This window comes from Mastomys coucha, unplaced genomic scaffold (assembly GCF_008632895.1).
Source record: "Mastomys coucha isolate ucsf_1 unplaced genomic scaffold, UCSF_Mcou_1 pScaffold14, whole genome shotgun sequence".
In the NCBI taxonomy this organism is placed as follows: domain Eukaryota; kingdom Metazoa; phylum Chordata; class Mammalia; order Rodentia; family Muridae; genus Mastomys; species Mastomys coucha.
In genome coordinates this window covers 98,691,623-98,713,452 of record NW_022196896.1, presented here as the reverse complement: position 1 = coordinate 98,713,452, position 21,830 = coordinate 98,691,623, and the positions used below count along the sequence as shown (strand labels likewise).

The 21,830-nt window shown below is 43.8% G+C and overlaps 1 protein-coding gene and 1 long non-coding RNA gene across 3 annotated transcripts in view; both read right to left on the bottom strand.

The window, feature by feature from the left end:
- Positions 1 to 3,152: 3,152 nt before the first annotated feature.
- LOC116089220 lies at positions 3,153 to 15,239 on the bottom strand. Of its 2 annotated transcripts, XR_004118220.1 has the most exons (5): positions 14,688 to 15,239; positions 12,917 to 13,051; positions 12,577 to 12,747; positions 4,047 to 4,182; positions 3,153 to 3,662 (listed from the first exon to the last, which is right to left on the bottom strand). It is a non-coding gene; the product is annotated as an uncharacterized LOC116089220 (long non-coding RNA). The 2 variants fall into 2 exon arrangements; XR_004118219.1 differs by lacking the exons at positions 3,153 to 3,662; positions 4,047 to 4,182 and adding an exon at positions 6,039 to 6,714.
- A 4,693-nt stretch (positions 15,240 to 19,932) lies between these two features.
- Rpl37a (ribosomal protein L37a) overlaps positions 19,933 to 21,830 on the bottom strand; it is a 2,626-nt gene continuing 728 nt past the window's right edge. The window contains exons 3-4 of the mRNA XM_031367901.1: positions 21,451 to 21,533; positions 19,933 to 20,051 (exon numbers count right to left, since the gene is read on the bottom strand). Coding sequence (XP_031223761.1) covers positions 19,988 to 20,051; positions 21,451 to 21,533 — 147 coding nt within the window. The 3' untranslated portion in view covers positions 19,933 to 19,987. The remainder of the gene's footprint in view (positions 20,052 to 21,450; positions 21,534 to 21,830) is intronic.

The following is a 21,830-nucleotide window of genomic DNA, read 5'->3' as shown; positions in this document are numbered from 1 at the left end:
GGTATATATTTTATTTTATGGTTCTTGGCTCACAACTCCCTCATTAAGTGTGGGTATAGAAACTAGGGTTTTTCTTTCCAAATAGGAGGGGGGAAAAGCCCTAATCTGCCCCACCTTCTTGTCTCAGAGCTGTGTACAGAGAAGTGATCTGACTCACTGTGTCTGACAGTAGGCCAGAAGAGCCTGATCTAGAGTCTAGGTGCATGGAACAAACGCAGCGTGGGGCCACGGAGACCACACAGGCAGGGCTGACCTCTCCACCCAGGCTCCCACAGCCCGTGTGTCCAATCACATCTCTCCATGCTTCCATCATAGGTACTCAGCGGTGGAGCCACCAAGACTCGAAAGCACCGGGTTAGGAAGCTTGGAGGTAGCTAAACCTGAGGAAGATCCTGGAGGGTTGTAGACCCACAGATGGAAGCACCCTGTCCTGTCCCCCATACCTCTCCCAAAACCTCTCTTTATCTGCCATGGAGTCTGACAGGCTCCAGGAAGAATAGTTAGGACTCAACTGGACTGGCAGATGCTCAGATGATGTCTGCTGTGGGCTTCATGATTTACCTGTTGGTGAGGGGATACTCCACAAATTAGGGGTCACCCAAGTGATGTGTGTTGTGAGCCGATAGTAGGAGAAACTCAGTTGTTGTTGGTTTTTTTTTTCCTCTACATTCTCATTATTGTCAAAACAAGGGAAGCCCAAGAAACTGTCAAGGCTGAGGAGGCTTGACAAGTAAATGTAACATGGCCTCCTGGATGGGAGACTCATATAAAATGACAGAAAACTTGATTCTAGAAAAATAACATGCAGTTCTTTGATAGTTTAACACTAGCCTTTGCTGGAAGAAATACATTTTACAGCCTTTTTCCAGGGCAGAAATCCAGTTATGTGTGCTTTGCTTTCAATTGTGTATGTGTGACAATTACTAACAGATGGGACCCATGGACAGAAAAGGACATTGGGAAAAACCGAGGCAATCTGAATAAACTATGGATTTTATCACCTCGTGATGCATCAACATGGATTCGTTGACTTTGACACATATAGCATGCTAATGTAAGAGGTTAGTAATGGAACACTGTGTTCATGAGGGGACACATGAGAACTTGGTGTACTGTCTGCTTAAAATCTCCTTTAATCTAAAATTGCTCTAAAATGTAAAGCCAACTGAAGTAAAAGTACACTTTTAAAAAATTACTTCGTGGCCATCGACCATCAACAGACACTTTGTTAGAAAATCTGGGTGAGGCTCCCACCACAGAACTTGCCTCCTAAGAGCCAGAGATGCCTTTGACTTAAAAAAATGGTAAAGCCAGCTTGCATGGGCCTTAGGGACTTGCTCACAGTGAGGCTGTGGGCAGGATCACTCTGTCCTTCAGTCCATCCTTGAGCCTGGTGTGGAACTACCTAACTCATGGCTCCATCTGCCTAAATGAAGTGTCCCCAATCAAACACCCCAACTCTGAAACCCTCTAAAATCTGAAGGGTTTGGATGCTGCAGTGAAACCATTTGTGGAAATTTCCACACCTGCCCTCTCATGAATGCCTTGCAGTTAAAAATAGTGAGTAAGATCCCCTTTGGGTTGTGTATATAACATGTATATGGCACATAGATAAAATTTTGTGATTCATTTTGAGCCCCATTCCTACAATCACTTCTCATATACTATTATACAAGAATACACAAGCCAGGCAGTGGTGGCACATGCCTTTAATCCCAACACTTGAGAGGCAAAGACAGGAGGATTTCTGAGTTCGAGGCCAGCCTGGTCTACAGAGTGAGTTCCAAGGCTAGACAGAGAAACCCTGTCTCAAAAAAAAAAAAAAAAAAAAAAAAAAAAAAAAAAGAACAAAACAAAACATATAAACCCCAAAAGGGGAGGTGGGGAGAGCAGATGAAGATAAATCTACTCAGAGGTAGAGAAGCAGAGGACTTACTCTCACAGAAGAGAAGTCTCATGGGCTGTTGGCAGGTCTGGCTAAGACCCCTGTGGGCTTGGAGAGTTGTCCTCATGCAGGCTCTACATTATGACCAATGTATCTAAATGCAGCCATGGTCGGGGCTCTGAGATAAACCAGTGGTTAAGAGCCCACACTGCTCTCACAATGGACCCAAGTTTGGTTTCCAGCACCCATGTCGGGTAACTCACAACCACATGCAACTCCAACTCCAGGGCATCTGACACCTCTGGCCTTCATAGGGTCTTCATCTGCACTCACATGCATGTACCCATAAAGACACAAACACAAATTTAGTCCACACAGTCCCCAGTCCCCATGGCATAGTTCTAATACAGCACTGTTAAAGAACAGAGTCCACCCCTTATGACACATGCTGCTGCTGCTGGAGATGACAGGAAACCCGAGTATCCCCTCCTCCGCCTCAAGTGCTGTGATAAAGTGCTAAGACAGACTTTCCCTCCCTCTTTCTGCACTTCCCACCAGCCTTCTTGAGATTCCATAAATCACCAAGGTTCTATATAAACCCTGTTTAAAGGCCCCACAGAAAACCATTATCAAGTAAGACAAATGTGGGATTGGGAGGGTGAGGGGTAGTGGTGGTGGTGGTGGAAGAGACGTGCCTTAGGAGCTACTGTAGGTATGATTCAAACGGATATAAAGTGCCAGGCTGATACCAACTAGACTTTGATTTCCTGCAGCTGCCTTCTTACCATCTTTAGGATTGAACAGTGGAGGAGAGGTAGACAAGGGGTGAAGTTGGGATTGGTCAAATGGATAAAGGTTGATGAATGAAGCAGCCAGATGGCCAGTATGTAAAACTTGGAATCATGGTCGCACCTTCTCTTTCCCTCTAGGGACCCAAGAGAGGATTGTAAATCACAGCAGAGTCTGTTTTCCAGGACAGGGAAGAGCACTCATGGCTGTGTGACCACTTCCGCCTCAGAGAACACGGGGAGCAGAGCCACCCAATCAGATGTGCAGGTACCTGTCCACAATATGTATGAGGGCCAATGCATTATTCATTGATGGCGTCTGTTTAGGCAATTACTGTGATCCTATCATGTTCAATGCCTTACATGAGCCTGTTAAACCCATGGAATGCAGGCCCTGTGGGCATGGGCATGGGGAAAGTGACATCACTAGCTCAGACTATGTAACCGAACAACACTCATAAAAAACCAACAACCATATATCTCTTTCTTTGCTGTACATTTTATTAAGCGTGCTACACATCAGCTTTAATTCTCAGAGGAGAGCCTGAAAACGAAGATGGTTCTGATTTCCATTTTACTCCAGAGAGACTGAGGATGGGAGAAGTTAAATATCTTCTCAGAGTCATGTGGCTAGGGAAAACCAGATTCAGGAAAGCCCAGGGAGTCTAGCTCGAACCTGATCTATAAACAACTGTCTTATCAACTGTCTTCTTTGTGTGTGTGTGTGTATGTGTGTGTGTGTGTGTGTGTGTGTGTGTGTGTAGCAGTACATCATGTGTATGTGTGTGTGTGCACTTGCATTCATGTGAGTATGACACACATGTGCAGGTCAGAAGACAACCTCAGGTGCCAGTCCTCACTTCCTTCCTTGTTGGAGACAAGGCTTGCTCGTTGTTTTCCCACTGTATATGTCAGGGTAGCTGGGCTGTGAGCTTCCAGGGATTCTCCTATAGGCTCAGACAGTTGAACACTTTCCCCAGCTGGTAGCACTGTATGGAGAGGTGAGGGGGAGGGTCAGTCTTGCAGGTAGGCCTCAATTCCAGTTCAAGGGATTCCAAAGAATAATATGCATATTCTTTGACAATTCATACACGTATATTATGCAATGTATCTTCATATCTACCCCCAGTAATCCCACTCCATCCTGAACCCCAATGTCTCCCTCCCCATTTCATGTTTTTGTTTTTTGCTAACACACTGAGTCCAGTTAATCCTTCTCACGTATCTGACTCTTTACGTGAGTTCTCAGATTTGAACTCAGGTCCTCACACCTTCACAGCAAATGCATTTACCAAATAAGCCAGCCGTCCAGCCCCCTTGGCTGTCTTTGGGTTGTTCTGGCAGCTGAGGTGGTACTCCTTGCTCATGCTTACCACAGAATGAGAGATCTTCAGCTGAACTCTGAGTTGTTCTCAAGCACTCTGTGCCTCCATTACGACTCTGCACACCCCTGGGACTGTCATATGGAGAAGCCAGTACTGACTCAGCATTGTGCATCTCCTTAAGTCCCTGTGGGATGGAGGGTTAGTTAAGGCAGGCTTTCTATCCTCATTCAGCCTGTGAGAGATCTGAGCCTAGTAGGAGTGAAGAAGGTTGTTACTGAAAGAATTTAGCTAAGGCTAGAACTCATGTCATCAACTGCAAGCACCAAGCAGAGAGTGAACTACAAGTAGGGCAAAGCTTTAAAAACCTCAAAGCCCAGCCCCAGTGATGTACTTGTTGAAATAAGGATGAACCTTTCCATAACTTCCTCTCCAGACAGTGCTTCCAAGTGGGACCAAGTGTTCAAGTGCCCGAGCCTGTGAGGGACCTTTCTCATTAAATCTCCACAGGCTCCAAGGTGAATTTTTGAGATGGTACATCAATTCTCAGCAGCAACTACCTTACATGACCACAGGCAGGTTGTCTATTCCTACTCCCTATTTCCTGACTACACACTGAGGCTCACCTATAAGGAGACCTATCCCCCAGTATTGGGTGAAGATTAAATGAGAAAAGCTGAGTTTCTCTGTAAATTCTAAGAAAACAGAGAGAGAGATCATTATTTTTCATTCACTAATCATCTTTATCCCTGGCTGGCTATTCTTTATAAAGTTGGTACCAGATTTTTTTCATTAAATTATCTTATTGGAAGAGATAAAGGGGATGAAAGATGACATGTATACATGTTTGCACATGCATGCATGCACACATACAGAGATACATATAGACACAGATACTCAGACACACACACACACACACACACACACACACACACACACAATCTGTTGACATTAGAAAGTAGACTTAGAGCAATGGTCCTGAAGTCAACACCAGCATTGAAAGAGAAGTGTCAAGTTTTCAACCTTTGTACCACATTACAAAAGGGCATTGGCCCTGACTCATAGGTAACACAAATATTTTGCACTCCAATGTATTTCTTTGTTCAATATATTTTCCCTGTTTCCTCCAAACCCTCTTCCCACACATCAATCATAGCTACTTTTGAGTATTGACCCTCAAACTTAGAATGTGATTTTTAAAAACATCTCTTAGGCACTTTTTAAAAACCTGTGGGCCCCACATCTAGAGATCCTGAGTCGATTTTGATCTCACAAATCTGTACCACACGCACACTTTCTGAGAGACTTACTTACATGTTCTTTGCAATCCCTTCTGGTCTTAAAGAGAAACCCATTTTTTTTTTTTTCAGAGCTGAGAACCAAACCCAGGGCCTTGTGCTTGCTAGGCAATCGCTCTACCACTGAGCTAAATCCTCAACCCCTGAGAAGCCCATTTCTTGCAAACTGCTTTAGTTTGGTTAAGGCTGTGTACTGTCAGTACCCAACACTCAGTAAATATAGTGCTAAAAAGCAAGAACTCTGAGGTAGGACTGAAACCCACCTTCTAACCACTGTAGTGGTTCCCAGCATTGTTTCGGAATTTCAATCCGCTATGTAGTTTGTAACTCTTCATAAGAATCAAACTCTAGGGGCTGGCGAGATGGCTCAGTGGGTAAGAGCACTGACTGCTCTTCCGAAGGTCCTGAGTTCGGATCCCAGCAACCACATGGTGGCTCACAACCACCCACAATGAGATCGGACTCCCTCTTCTGGTGCGTCTGACGACAGCTGCAGAAAATTACACCAGAGCGAGAGGGGCCGAAGGGAAGGGAGCCTGAGCAGAGATCAACAGCAACCACACACATGATCGAACACAGTCATCTGTACAGCTACAGTGTACTCATACACATAAAAATGAAATAGAATAATTCTTTAAAAAAAAAAAAAAGAATCAAACTCTAGAAGCATTATCTTTCCCAGATCTCTTTTCTAGACCTACCAGACTAAATGGCTCTTCCCGCTTACAGACCACACCAACACTCATCTATTTACGGACTTTACTGTTAGCCTTTCCCCACAAGAGGTCAGTTTTCTCCTTTTTCCAGAGCATAGGCTGTGTCACCTCTGTCAGACACTTTTCACTATCTATCTGTTCTGGATCATGGGTCATCACAAAATCAGCAGAGGATAGCATAATGGAGGTGGGCAGCTGTGTGTGATGGGAGAGGAAAGGTGGACACTCACGAATCTGAGTATCCTAGGATGGGGCCATGTATAGCCATGACGCTGATCTTCAGTGAGTAGGAATTTTGATATTGACCTAGAGTACTTGGAGAAATCATTACAAGAACTGGGCACCATTCATGCTATTTCAATGTTGTAGAAGATGTTTAGTTTTTTTTTCTTCCTTCTTTCCTTCCTTCCTTTCTTCCTTCTCTTTCTTTCTTTCTTTCTTTCTTTCTTTTTCTTTCTTTCTTTCTTTCTTTTTTTAAAGATGTTTAGTTGTTTATACTGATGTTGACATCTTCGGCTGGCCTCATGCTAAGTCATCTTTGCTGATGCAGCAGATTGTTGTAAATTATATTACCCTTCCCAGATATCTGGTTAGCTTCTTGTCAGAGAGCCATGCTTAGCCACATTGTGGAAGTCCCAACCATGTTCGAAGGGTGAGCAGCAGTGATCTAAGATTCAGTTGTGTGTCTCCTGCTGACAACAGGGACTGAAGACAATGGTAACAGCAAAACAGTCATCTAACTATACAGACACAGAATGTGGGCAACAGATATTTGGAAAGTGTTACTCAGATGTAATCTGCCCTTTCCTGGCTTATGTTCAGATGCCTACATGGCCACTTATGTTTCATCAATGAAAAAAAAAAGACTATTTATTCTCAACTATGTTAGCTTAGTAGTGTGTGTGTGTGTGTGTGTGTGTGTGTGTGTGAGTGTGTCCTCTTTAGGAGTCAGTTTGATGTCTATGAAGTAAAGGGAACAACAATAATAATAATATCAAACAGGGGCCTGGCAAGATGGTTCAGCAGGTAAGAGCACTGACTGCTCTTCCGAAGGCCCTGAGTTCAAATCCCAACAACCACGTGGTGGCTCACAACCATCTGTAATGAGATCTGACACCCTCTTCTGGTGCATCTGAAGTCAGCTATAGTGTACTTATGTATAATAATAAATACATCTTTGGGCTGAAGTAAGCAGGGACTGAGCGAGCGAGGCTGACCAGAGTGAGCAGAAGTCCTAAAAATTCAGTTCCCCCAACAACCACATGAAGATTCACAACCATCTTACAGTTACAGTGTACTCACATACATTAAATAAATAAATAAATCTTTAAAAAATAATATCAAACATCAATGCTTATGGGTCAAGCTCAGTACTATTTAAAACTATTAACTAGTTAATTAATTTGATTTACATTCTGAGTGCAGTTTCTCCTCCCTCCCCTTCTCCCAGTCCTTCCTTCCCCCATCTCTCTCCTGCCCCAACATTCATCCACTCCTCCTACATTTCTTTTCAGATAAGAAATGGTCTCTCATAGATGTCAACCAGCCCTAGCATATTAAGTCACAGCAAAACTAGGCGCATTTTCTCCAATTAATTCTAGACAAGGCAGCCCAGTAGGAGGAAAGGGTCCCAAGGCAGGCGGCAGAGTCAGAGACAGCCCCTTCGCCCACTGCTAGGAGTCCCACATGAAGACCAACCTACACAACTGTAACATATGTGCAGAGGGCCTAGGCCAGTCCTATGCAGGTTCCCTGGTTGGCACTTCAGTCTCTGTGAGCCCTATGGGCCGAGGTTAGTTGATTCTATATTTTCTTTCTTTTTCTTTTTTTTTTTTTAATATTTTATTTATTTATATATATGAGTACACTGTAGCTGTCTTCAGACACACCAGAAAAGGGCATCAGATCCCATTACAGATGGTTGTGAGCCACCATGTGGTTGCTGGGAATTGAACTCAGGACCTCTAGAAGAGCTCTTAACTGCTGAGTCATCTCTCCATCCCCTATAGGTTTTCTTGTGGTGTCCTTGACTCCTCTGGCTCCTACAATCCTCCCTCCCCTTCTCCCCTTCTTCTGCAGGATTCCTCAAGCTCTATCTAATGTTTGGCTCTCTGCATCTGTTTCCAGTTGCTGGGTGAAGCCTTCCTGATGAGTTATGCTAGGTTTCTGTCTGCAATGGTAGCAGAATATCAGCAATGTCAGGGGTGGGCTCCCTGTTGGCTTGATAATGTGTGTATGTGGGGGGGGGCAGGGGGGACTCAGTTTGAAGTCTGTGAAATAAAAGGAAGAATAACAATATAATGATAAAAATGTCAAATATTAATGAATGCTTTTAAGTAAAGCACAGAACTTTTAAAAATCATCTCACTTATCTTTATAAAAAGCAACTTAGATAAGATTTTTTTCTTTTTTTTTTTTCTTTTTCTTTTGGTTTTTATTGAGACAGGGTTTCTCTGTATAGCCCTGGCTGTCCTGGAACTCACTCTGTAGACCAGAGTGAGCCAGTCTACTGGCTGGCCTTGAACTCAGAAATCCGCCTGCCTCAGCCTCCCAAGTGCTGGGATTAAAGGCGTGTGCCACCACCACCCAGCTTAGATGAGGATTATTATTAAACTATAATTCAGGGAATAGACATGGATAGGTTAGGACACTTGCCCAAGGATACTACAATAATTTAACTGTAGTATCTGAACATAATTTAAGATGCTGAGAATTATGGATGGAAAGTGAATGACTGACATGGCAGTCCCCTCTTTTGACATCTGCAATTCACCAGGGATCTTTGAGACCTTATCTAACCTTGACTATGCCAAGATTCTGTGATACTCCCATGAAGTCACAGTGTGGCCACTTGTCCTCCATTTTCAAAGCAAGATCCATTTTCACCACTGCCCTGGTCTTGTAGGGTGAAGAAAACCATGTACGCTATGCTCTGAATGCCTCAGAGGAAGGCCCTAGAGAAATGGAGGGGCTGCCTAGTACCCCATGGAGGCTGTGCTTCCCTGCGAAGGCAGAGGCCCACTCCAGTTACATTCCTCTCCAAAGCTGCATCTTGCTGTGCGAGAAATGTGCAGCCAAAGCAGAAAGCCTTCCCAGTCTTGCCAGGAGTGTGACAATCACCTACCTAAGAATTGGGGACGGCTGGGGCTGGAGGCAGTGTGTTTCATTAGTTTCGGTTTATAGGCCTAAAGAATTCTGGTCACTTTATCCCCTTAACCCTCACAGCAGGTTCTGAGGAAGAAGCAAGGGACAAGAACAGCCCCAGGATGGATGTCTGCCACTTCCATAGTACAGTCTAAACACTATATAAACACATTATAAACAGGACACACATCCTTCTCATGTCCTATGCCTAGTTAGATCCTTCCATGCCAGCTCCCTGTTCTGCCAGTCCAGGAACCAAGGTGTGAGGGACCATTTGTGCTGGCTCTTGGGCTCTCCCTATGCCCCCCAAGTCAATCTTCTGAGAATGAAATAGATTCAAGTCCTACTGACCCAAGAAGGTGCTGGGTCAATTTCAATTCCAAGAGGAATTGAAATGTCAAACCAAGGAAGGTTCTGGGCATTAATAGGCCCGCATCCTCCATTTTGCCTATAGCAGCCCTGAACTCTCCTGACCTCTGGCCCTGCATTTAACCATAGAAAAACCTTAGGGTGGAGGCCCTGTCATCATTGTCTTGTCCAGCACTACATCTCCATTTAAAAATAATAGAGCTAAGTTGAGCAGTGGTGGCACATGCCTTTTATCCCAGCACTTGGAAGGCAGAGGCAAGCGGATTTCTGAGTTCGAGGCCAGCCTGGTCTACAGAGTGAGTTCCAGGACAGCCAGGACTACACAGAGAAACCCTGTCTCAAAAAACAAACAAAAAGAGGTAGAGCTAATCACTGGGCGTGATGGCACATAGCTTTCATCTCAGCACTAGGGAGGCAGAGGCCAGCAAATCTCTGAGTTTGAGGCCAGCCTGGTCTACACAGAGAGCTACAGGCTAACCATGGTTACACAGTTAGAGCCTGTCTCAAAATAAATAAATTAATTGAATGAATGAATGAATGAATGAATGAATGAATGAATGAAAGGCTAGAGCTGAAGCTGGCAAGACTGTTCAGTGGTAAAAGTGCTTGCTATGTGCCTGCTGATCTGAGTTTAATGCTAGAGTTCGCATAGTGGAAAGAGAAAACTGAGTCCCAAGACTTATCTCTGACCTCCACATGCATCATGCAGCATGAACACACAGACAGACACACAGACAAACACACTCTGACCCCAGGGGCCAGGTGGCCTATGATCCTGAGGACAGCAATATATTCTATGATAGAACTATCTTGCACGGCTTCAGGAAGAGCTGCATAATCTGTTCTCATCCTGCATGTTACGGGATGGGCTAACTTCTCTTAAATTGTCTCTCTGGCAGTGGTTGTGCATGTCTTTAATCCCAGCACCTGGGAGGCAGAGACAGAAGTATCTCTGAGTTCAAGGTCAGCCTGGTCTACAGAGCAAGTTCTAGGGCAGTCAGGGCTACACAGAAAGACCCTGTCTCAAAAGAAACAAAAGTTATGTCCCTCTATCTACCTTGCAGCCACATACAAGTCTCTTCTTCTCCCCATGACTCAATGACCTATGGCTAGGGCGTGCAGAGGAAACAGTGCTACCAGACACTCTGCTTTGATGCCCAGCAGTCCTAGAAAGGTGGCATGGCTACCCTGTGTTTGTGGGGGTCTGAAAACATCATATGGCTTCTCCATGTCTCCCATTGCAGAGTTCATAGAGATCTTCTTACATTGTGTCATCTTTCACAGAGTAGAGTTGAAGCATGAGACACGTCTGAGAATTTTTAGGAATCTTAACATGATTCGAATAAATGTGTGTTTTCCTACAAGAAAGGGCTCCCTTCACACCACAGATCATTGCAGCCCTCTGCCCATGCTCTGACTCTACACTCTAGTGCCCTCCATTCGTGGCTCCCTACCATGCCTAGGCTTTTACACCCTTCCAGGTCTCCTATCCTTCCCTCCCAACCCAGCTCCCAGCTGATCTTGGCCTTGACTTATTGGTGCTGACTCAACAAAGAAAAGCAGACCCCTAAGGCAGCTGGACAGTGGACCAGGGCCAGAGCCTGCAGGAGTGGGCAAGAAGGCAGGCCAGAGGCGGGGAATCCATCAATCAGCTTGTCACCAAGTCTTTGCTGAGCCCCCCTGAAGACTTGGTCCCATGCCGAGTTGCACAATGGGGGTCCAAAGAAAGAGGGAAAGAGGACAGGAACCTTCATTTTGTTCTGCAGCAGTTTAAGAGCATGCGTTTGGGCTCCTTGTATTTGGAGACCACAAAGCACAGTGTTGCCTTGCCCACTGTCACACGGAGGTGGAAGTCACACATGTTGAAAGGAAAATCCAGCTCTAGTGTGCCATGTGTATAAGGGCAGTGAGAAGGCAGCACCTGAAGGGTTTTGAAGCTTCATTTCCAAGGCTTTGGGCACAAGGTCATGTTAACTGTTTATAGAGATGGGTAATTTTAAAGCTCCAAATCATTATTAGCCTCCACGTTCCTCCCTCACAAGCCTGCTGGGTATGGGGCACCGCCTTTTGAGCCAAAGCAGTTTTTTTACATGTCCCTACCACAATGAACTGCTACACTACTGAGCAAAAAGATTTACTTATTTTATGTATATGAGTGTGCTATCTGCATGTACACTGCATTTCAGAAGAGGGCATCAGATCCCATTACAGAAGGCTGTGAGCTACCATGCAGTTGCTGGGAATTGAACTCAGGATCTCTGGAAGAGCAGCCAGTGCTCTTAACTGCTGAATCATCTCTCCAGCCCGAGCAAGGGTTTTTTTTGTTTGTTTGTTTGGTTGGTTTGGTTTGGTTTGACTTTTTGAGACAAGGTTTCTCTGTATAGCCCTGGCTGTCCTGGAACTCACTCTGTAGACCAGGCTGGCCTCAAACTCAGAAATCGGTTTGCCTCTGCCTCCTAAGTGCTGGGATTAAAGGCATGTGCCACCACTGCCCGGCCCGAGCAATGCTTTTTTAAAGACTGTTTATGTGTGTGACAGTTTTGCTGGGCTGGAGAGATGGCTCAGTGGTTAAGAACACCGTCTGCTCTCCCAGTGGCTCCCAACCATCTGTAATGGGATCTGATGCCCTCTTCTGGTATGTCTGAAGACACCAACAGAGTACTCACATATATAAAATAAATAAATAAATGTATAAAAAGAAGTTTTTTTAAAAAAGGAGAGTTTTGCTTATACCTAAGGATATTACATGTGTGCAATGTATCATACATCCTATCATTGCCTTTTAATTTTATATTCTCATTAGATCCCCCAGAGTTGGAATTACAGGTCATTAGGAACCATCATGTGGGTGTTGAGAATTGAACCAGGTCCTTTGGAAGAACTGTTAATCTCCAAGCCATCTCTGAAGCCCAACAAAGTAGTTTTTAAACTTCACTTGAACACACAGAGCAGGCAAAGGGCCATAAGGGATGAGAGTAACTGGAGCTGGTGTGAGGACAGCTGCATTTGGAATCCTAAAGCCCTAGCGATTGGAAGCCTCATACCGCTTCTTACCACGTGCACAGCTGATTTTCCGTTGCTCAGTCATTCAGTTGGTTCCTGGGTTTTGCTGGCGTGGCTCCTGAGGAGAAAGAGCAGCAACCTCATAGGAACCAACCTTCCTTTGTGAGGAAACAGGGCTGTTGGTTTGCCGTGGCCTCTCTTCAGGGAAGTCGTACCTGTGCACTGAACAAAGTTAAGAGGGGGGCGAAAGAGCTAACAGCCAAGGATCCCCAGGGATCACTCACCCTTCCAAGGCCCCTAAGCCTCAACAAGGGCTCCCCCTGCTGTTCACCACCTATGCTCCTAGCTTGCCCCTGGGTTAATCAGCAGAATCCAGGTGGCAGTTTCTTACCAGTATCTCATGATAGTGGCACTTTCTCTCCATCCTGTGGTGGCCTTTTACTGTTCTATCCTCATCGCTTGCTGAGATTGGCTTCCAACCATCAAAATCCCTCACCGATACCACTCTGCACCTTGGTTTCTTTATCTATAGAGAACAAAGCTCTTCTGTTGCCCAAGCAGGTAAACAGGGAGATGAAGTTGAAGCACATAAGTCCTGGATGAAGTTCATTCTTTCCCCATTTAATGACTCTTTCTTCAAGTAAAAAATCTTAAGAGTTTTTGTTATCTATAAAATGGGGAATGAATCCAATCAGGTTCTTGAGTTTGGAGCAAAGATAAGAAAGAAGAAAAAGTGCCAGCGAAAAGGAAACTTGATGATACAAAGGCCTTACTAGCTACAATAAAACGAAGCATGGAGCTGTGGCTCCAGCCTGGTGGATGCTTAGGAAGTAAATGGGGCTGGCTAGGCATGCAGGACTCAAGGCATGAGGAGCCTGGTAAGTGTGTCTCTACAGTTACCTCAGGCTGGGAAGTTGTGGGTCTTAAAGATATGTGTCTAGCTCAAGCCCTTGGAGCACAGCCTGGATCATGCTAAGTGGATGTGTTAGGTATTTCTGAGCCTCGCTTCCAGAGCTAACTGGGACACAGGGAATGAAACATGGCAGTATACAAGCAGAACAGGATGGTGGGTTGCTCGGTGGGAGAAGGAGAGGTATAAATCACTTAAAGAGCAGGGTGTAGCGGAGTTTGCCTATAACTCAGCATTCAAGAGGGCTGAGAGGCAGGAAAATGAAAAGTCCCAGGCCTGTCTGGGTTACAAAAGGAGACCCTGTGCAATCACCTCCACCATGATCCTAACAAGTGTATATAAGTATACACATCAATTAAATGACCACAAAACAAGCCCCCAAAACTTAGAACATCAAAAAAGACTCACATATAACTCCAGTAAATCAGTAAGTACTGGCCTTAGCAAGTGGACAATTCCATGTGTGCACATGGGGTACATGGGGTACAAACTCAGCAGAAACAGTCTGTCTACACAGGTATTCCTCAGGCTACATTTCCAGAGCCAAGCACTAGCTCCACCCAGAAACAGGGATCTCCCAGCATCACTGTAACTTCTTAGCACCCATTTGGGCCAGAATTTTGCTTAGCTCTCCCACTCTGCCTTTGTCAATACTATAGCTATAAAACCCAGAGTATGATAGAGTACTTAAAATACCCCTCCTATTTCAAAGAAAAAAAAAATCCTGATGATCCTAAGAACATGGTCAGAGACATGGACACCTTGATCTGAGAAACTATTGACACATTCTTAGTCCACGGTGGTTATGTATTTTATGCTGCATTTTCACTGCAAAGGAGTGTTTTTACAATTTTTAAATTCTTTTTAGCTGGGCGGTGGTGGCGCACACCTTTAATCCCAGCACTTGGGAGGCAGAGACAGGTGGATTTCTGAGTTCGAGGCCAGCCTGGTCTACAGAGTGAGTGTGCCGAGACAGGGTTTCTCTGTATAGCCTTGACTGTCCTGGAACTCACTCTGTAGACCAAGCTGGCCTCGAACTCAGAAATCTGCCTGCCTCTGCCTCCCAAGTGCTGGGATTAAAGGTGTGTGTCCTACCACTGCCCAGCCAATTTTTAAATTCTTAAAGTGAAGTTTTTTTTTCCTTAACTAGCAGCTCTAGAAAGTACACTCAAGATCATCTTAATTGTGTATTGGTGGGGTATTTGTCTCAGACAGTCTAAGACTATTAACTCTTTGAGGTTTAATTCTTTACCTTAGTCAGCTGGGTTACATTCTGACATGGTGGAATTTAAAAACAATTTAGCACTTACTAACCTATAACTCTACATATGCTAATCGTTCTGAACATTTTGTGAGGATTCTCTAACCTCTCAGAATTCTAGAAGGCTATGTCCTTTCCTTCCTTACTCTGTAGCGCCCCCTAGTGTTCTATGATGCCTGCAGTCAACAATGACATTTTTATGCCAGTGGAGTAACCTCTCAGTGACTCAGTGGAGTAATATCTCTACGTAAGTATTTTTGTGATTAAAGATAGACTCTCAAAAGAATTTGTGTAAAATGCCTAGGTTCCAAGGTCAAAGTGCATTAGATAAAGGTATTTATTGGCAACAGTACCATGATATGCTAAGAGGGTAATCTCTAAAGCCCGTTTGCAAAAATAAATTATGGACACATTGATACACAAGCAGTAATTATTGTATCGCCCTCCTAAATTTTTAGGCATGCCTCGCCATCTAATACCAACATATGAAACAAAAAAATAAAATAAAATAAAGTGGAAAGTCACAAAGTGGGGGACAGCTCCAGGCTAGCATGGAAAAAGGTTTCTGTTCTAAGTCTTTGGGACGGCCTCCTCGCAGTGTTCAAACAGTCTCAGATTTTGCTTTTGCTTGGCATAGTTACGTTTAGAAACCAGCTCCTACGCTGGGCATGGTGGCACAGACTTTTAATACCAGCACTTAGGAGGCAGAGGCAAGCAGATCTCTGAGTTTAAGGACAGCCTGAGCAAAGAAACCCTGTCTCCTGGCTTGCTGGCTGGCCTTGTTCTTTGGCACTGCCCTGGGCTCTTTGGGTCTTTACTTTGCTCCCAGAAGCACTTTCAGAGAGATCGATGCCTATTTCCTCAGTGTTGCAGGTCCTACCTGTATCCTGGAAATACTGAAAATCATGCAGGTGCTTTCTCCTGCTGAGCTCCCTTATTGTTTTAAGGTTTATTTTATTTATTTTATGTGTATGAGTACACTGTAGTTGTACAGATGGCTGTGAGCCATCGTGTGTGGCTGTTCTCCGGCCCCACTCGCTCTGGCCCCTGCTCACTCTGGTGTAACTCACTGTAGCTGTCTTCAGATGCACCAGAAGAGGGCTCCGATCTCATTATGGGTGTTCGTGAGACACCATGTGGTTGTTGGGATCCGAACTCAAGACCTTCAGAAGAGTAAGTAGTCAGTGCTCTTACCTGCTGAGCCATCTCGCCAGCCCCCCTTCTTATTGTTAATGGTGTGTTTTTTAAGAGTGGGACCAGTTCAACTTATTTTCTACTTCTTTCTGCGTTCAACATGTCCTCATGGTCCATCACTTACATCTAATTCTTTATTCAATTTATACTTTACATAACTCAACTCACCTATCTTTAGCTTTTAAATATTTATTCTATGTATGTTATACATTAGTATGCACATAGGTAAGCACATAGGTGTCCTACTTGGCCCACTAGGTCCTCTTTCACCTGGGGGCATGCTGGGATTTAAACCCAAGGCCTTGCTCATGCCAAGCACTCCAATCACTGAGCTGCATGTCAGCCCCCATCCCCATCTTGTGATTGAGAACTTCTAACTCTACTTCCACAGTTCTAGCAATGATTACTAGAGATTACGTTTGATTTGTAATTAGACCCCTTCCCGAATATAAGAGCCTTAGAACATTTTAACATTTACCCTTCCCAAACCTATATGCTGTCATTTTAATGTATCCTGTTACCCCTCCAAAGTTATTGCTATTATTTTGAGGAAGGATCTATGTAGCCCTGGCTATCCCTGAACTCTCTATATGACAAGGCTGGCCCTGAACTCAAGATTCACCTGCATCTGCCTCCTAATCGCTGAATTAAGGATGAGTGCCACTATGCCCAGCCTATTTTTAGACTTATTGACTGGGAAAGGGAGTTTAGCTCATGTGCCATGGTGTGCATAAGGGAGGCATAGGACATCTTAGTGTAAATGTGCTAGTCTATTGTTATTGTAAACTATTTCCTATTCTAACAATGATTGGTAAGCACATTATTTTAGGCACTTTGAAAATACGACTGCATGTCTTCTATAAGCCATTAGACTTACAGACTAATTTGGACAGCACGGGCTGATTTGGACAGTCTGTGTAGGCCAGGCTATCCTAAGTAGACTAGGCTGGCCTATCTGCTCCTGCCCGAATGTGGAAATTAAAGGTGTGTATCTCTACACCCACCCGCTATTGTTTTCTTACACAGGGTCTAATATATAGCCAGTGACTGAATTTCTGATTCTTTGGCCTCCACCTCCCAATTGCTGAAATCTCATGCAGTTTAGAATATTGCTGCTTTTGTTATGTACTGTTAGTATTCAGTGTTGTCTTGTTTATAGGGTTTTGTGAATCTGTAGCTTAAATCATCATTTAACCATGTGTGGTGGTACACTTTTTTCTTTTTTTTTTCTTTTTTGGAGACAGGGTTTCTCTATATAGCCCTGGTTGTCCCAGAACTGACTCTATAGACCAGGCTGGCCTCAAACTCAGAAATCTGCCTGCCTCTGCCTTCCAAGTGCTGGGATTAAAGGCGTGCGCCACCACTGCCTGGCCTGTTGTACACATTTTAATCCCAGCATTCTCAAGGCTGAGGCAGGCAGTCCTCTGAGTTGGAGACTAGCCTAGCAAGTTCCAGGTCAGCCAGGAGATTCTCTGCCTTGGGTGGACTGTACCAGTAGGTCCCTCTGTCCTCTGGCTTTCTAGCAGGTTCATCACTACTGGTAGAATGCTGACTCAGGAGATACCAACTAGTGGGAACCATAGACTGAGCAGCTACTCAAGAAGCAGGAAGTAGATATGGCTCAAACCTCCCTCTGCTAGTGTCTGCTGCCACCTCCCCATTTACTGAACTTTGTCTGCAACTCCAGAGCTCAGGTTCGAGATTATGTTATAAATTATTTACTGTTCAAAGCATTCTACGTATATAAGCATATTATCTAACATCCCTTAACATCTATCAAATTATCTTTGGGCTGATTATATTGTATTAGAATGTTTGACTTTAAAAACTGTTGGGTAGTTGTCTTGAGTTTCATTTTAAAAAAATACATTTCCAGTTATAATTAGGACAATTTCCCAAAGTCTTCCCTGCCATTTTCCTTTTTAACACTGGCATTCTAGTCTCAACATTGCCAGTTATAAAGCTAAAACAACTCTGAAAGTTGCTCTGCATCCTGTGGCAAATAACCAAGATTTTACAGGTACTCTTGTTTGTATGCACGCACAAGTCAGCATAACTTCTAGGAGTGGTCAATTCTCTAAACTACCATATAGGAGGTATCAGGCTTCCACTTAAGAGTTGTCTCATCTAGCCTAAGACTTAATTCTTTATGGGTAAATTAGTTACGATTTGCTTTTTGCTTTTGTTTTTTGTAAATGATAAAAGTTATAATTATCAGTAAATATTTGACTTTTATGCCTCTTTCATACGCTCACATACCTACAGCCACACAAAAATTTCCCTGGCAACCCCCTCAATCAAAAAGAGATGATTGGAAAGTAAGCTCTTTTCTAAATACCTGCCTTTGCACAGATAGCACCAAAGCCTGAGAGAATCTTGTAATGAAACAAGTAAATGTCAATGGAAATGCTCAGCACAGGAAGGAGTAGGGTGCAAGTCAACCTAACAGAATTCAAAAGGCAGGAACCTAGCTTCCAGACCTATCTCCTCCACTTCCCTACTTGCGGCTTCATCCACTGGACTACCATAAAATATAAAAGCTATGAATCTTGGCTCTGGGTCCTAAGACCAAACCCAGCCCCATCATTTATAAATTACATATTATTTCTTGGGGACTGGAGAAATGGCTTAGGCATTTAAGAGCACTGGCTATTCTTCCAGAGGAAGAAGTCTGATTTTTCAGCACCACATAGTAACACAACTGTCATCCCAGTTCCAGGGCATCTAGTGTCCTCTTCAAACACCAGGCAGACAGTGATGCAGATACACATGCATAAAATACATGCAAAAAAAACAAAAAACCGCATTCTTCACACACAAATGACATACATATATATTCACACAAGTTGAACTGTTACTGCTATAGGTCTAGTAAGAGTATTGCCAAGGATGTTATCTAGGCAGAATGAGAGCACAAGTAACAGGAACCGCATAAACCTTAGGTTAAGAAAATCAGAAGGCGGGCTGGTGAGATGGCTCAGCGGGGAAGAGCACTGACTGCTCTTCGGAAGGTCATGAGTTCAAATCCCAGCAACCACATGGTGGCTCACAACCACCCGTAATGAGATCTGATGCCTTCTTCTGGTGTGTCTGAAGACAGCTACAGTGTACTTACATATAATAAATAAATAAATAAATAAATAAATAAATAAATAAATAAAGAAAGAAAAAAAAAAAGAAAATCAGAAGGCGTCGGGCGGTGGTGGCACACGCCTTTAATCCCAGCACTTGGGAGGCAGAGGCAGGTGGATTTCTGAGTTCGAGGCCAGCCTGGTCTACAGAGTGAGTTCAAGGACAGCTAGGGCTACACAGAGAAACCCTGTCTTGAAGAAAAAAAAAAAAGTCAGAAGCCTGAGTTCGAGGCCAACCTGGTCTACAGAGAGAAACCCTGTCTCCGAAAACCAAAAAAAAACCCACGAAAAACAAAAAGAAAGTCAGAAGGCAAGTTGCAAGACAGGTATGGGCCCACAAAAGGTCAGCCTTTAAGGAAAAAAATCACTGCTTTGGATTTGGAATGCTCAAAAGACCAGTTTGGCTGCTCCCAAGGAGTCCAGAAGCTTAGACATGACTGATCAAAGCACAACTGGCAAACTTGGCAGTTGACTGAATAAAGTTTCAGAAAAGCTAGCCACAAAAGTAATCCTAAACATATTAAACCCTAAATTTGTCAGAAGACCCTCATTTTGTTATTTACCTATATATTATCATTTGTATTCTACTGAGTATACACTACATTCAATTCACCTTATGAGTATTGGTATAAACTAAACATTGTACTTTCAGTTTGCTGACAGTGTAACAAGCCAAGCTACATATTGTCTAGTATGTTTTAGAACCTTAGCAACATTTTATAAAGTATATTATTTCTGAAGAACTAAAATCCTAAGCCAGGTGTTAACAGTGTGGAACTGCGCTTGTAAGGAGAGCCAGGCATTCAAGGCCAGACAGGCTCACACAGTATGTCTCAGAACAAAAACTTCTTTTGAAAGTGAAAAATACAACATCCATCAAATGTTATAATTAAGCACAAACAAGGCAAAAATTACGTAAATAACCCGTTTATTGCAGGCTAGGCGAATCTCAGACGGTAAGGGCTTCTACTGGTCTTTCAGTTCCTTCAGCCTCCTGATGGCAGACTTCACTGTGACTGCAGAGGTGGTGCTGTTAAGAGAAACCATTTCCAATGTAACTGTGAATGTTAACATACAACACCCAAGTAAATCTGTCTCACTGTTTCCTCCATTTTCTCCTGAAAAGGATGATTTTGACAGTCTCCTTCACCATCACCATGAGGCAGTGGATTATACCTAACAAGGCCAGTGCTGATGTCACACTGGCATGGTGGCATCCTTTAAAAGCCACGACTCGGGGCACTTTCACTATTCTAAGGTGCTCAAGCGTCTGATTTCTTAAATATTGAAAAGAGAGGCAGCCCCAGACTCCATGTGCTCTCCTTTGTAGACAGGATAGCAGAGGCCAATGATAACAGTTTTAAGACTACACCCCAAACCAAACAGCCAGACCACACATTGAATGCATGAATAGTTGAGTCACCTGGGCAGTGGTGGCGCACGCCTTTAATCCCAGCACTTGGGAGGCAGAGGCAGGGGGATTTCTGAGTTCGAGGCCAGTCTGGTCTACAGAGTAGTTCCAGGACAACCAGGGCTACTTAGAGAAACCCTGTATCGAAAAACATTAACAGAAAAAAAAAAAAAGTCACCTATCAGGACAGAGCACTCTTGCTATCATTCTTCCTTGTGCACACATTTACACTGTTTTTCCAAATAGCAAGATGCCAGTAAAAACTCTAAACCACATGCAACTCCTCAGCAACTAGCCACACTCAGGAGCACTGGAAGCACAAAACCACATACTGCTCAGACACCAGACTTGGGGGTGGCAGGACAGCAACTGGTTTGAGATGCTAAAGCTCTTAAGATCAAAGCAGACAATGGCAGGAGATGACTTATCTCAGCAACACCATCTGACTGTCAGGGTCACAGCACTAAAGACCCCTAAATAGTCTCAAATTTTTCTATACAATCCCAAGCCAACCAACCTCATTTAAAAAACTTTTATAGCCAGGCAGTGGTAGCGCAATTGGGAGGCGGAGGCAGGCGGATTTCTGAGTTACAGGCCAACCTGGTCTACAGAGTGAGTTCCAGAACAGCCAGGGCTACACAGAGAAACCTTGTCTCAAAAAACAAAAACCCCCAAAACTATTTTATAGAAAGAACTTGTAGTGTAAGTCAAGTTTGGCACAAACACCAATGGACTTAGATCAACCCTAATTTTCCAAAGACCCCAGGGACTGTACAATTCAAAGGACTATGAGAATCAAAGTCTAAACTTTCATTTCAAATTTTGTATAACCATAACTTTGTTTTCAGACAGGGTTTCACTGTATAGCACTGACTGAAAACTACTAACTTTTAAGAAACCCAAAAGCACATTTGTTTTGCCAATTTTAAAAAACTAAAACAAGTCCAATACGGGCCAGACCTGGAACGTGGGCTATGCAGTCCATAGACTTTCCCATACCACAAAGAAATGCACTCACTTGTAGGTCCAGGCTCCGCCGGCCACCGTTTTCATGCAGGAACCACAGTGCCAGATGCCAACGGCTCGTCTCTTCATCTTGGTCTATAAGTATTTAAGATCTTGTTATGAAATACATAAAAACATAAATCCCTGGGGCTTCCAGAGTGTAAACTATGCAAAAGCCAGCTTATCTTATCCATCAGCAGTTAATTTCTAGTAAGCCAAGCAGGGTCTTATCTACAGGTTAGACAGACGTCTTGGGGGCTGGCACTGATGCGCTAACATCGCTATCATTTCCCCTAATAGTCGTTCAGGATTCTGCCTCTCCCCTCTCCAAACTATTCACCCTTCAGTTCCTCAGTAATTCCATGTAAACAAACAATGTTCCACAAAAAAGGA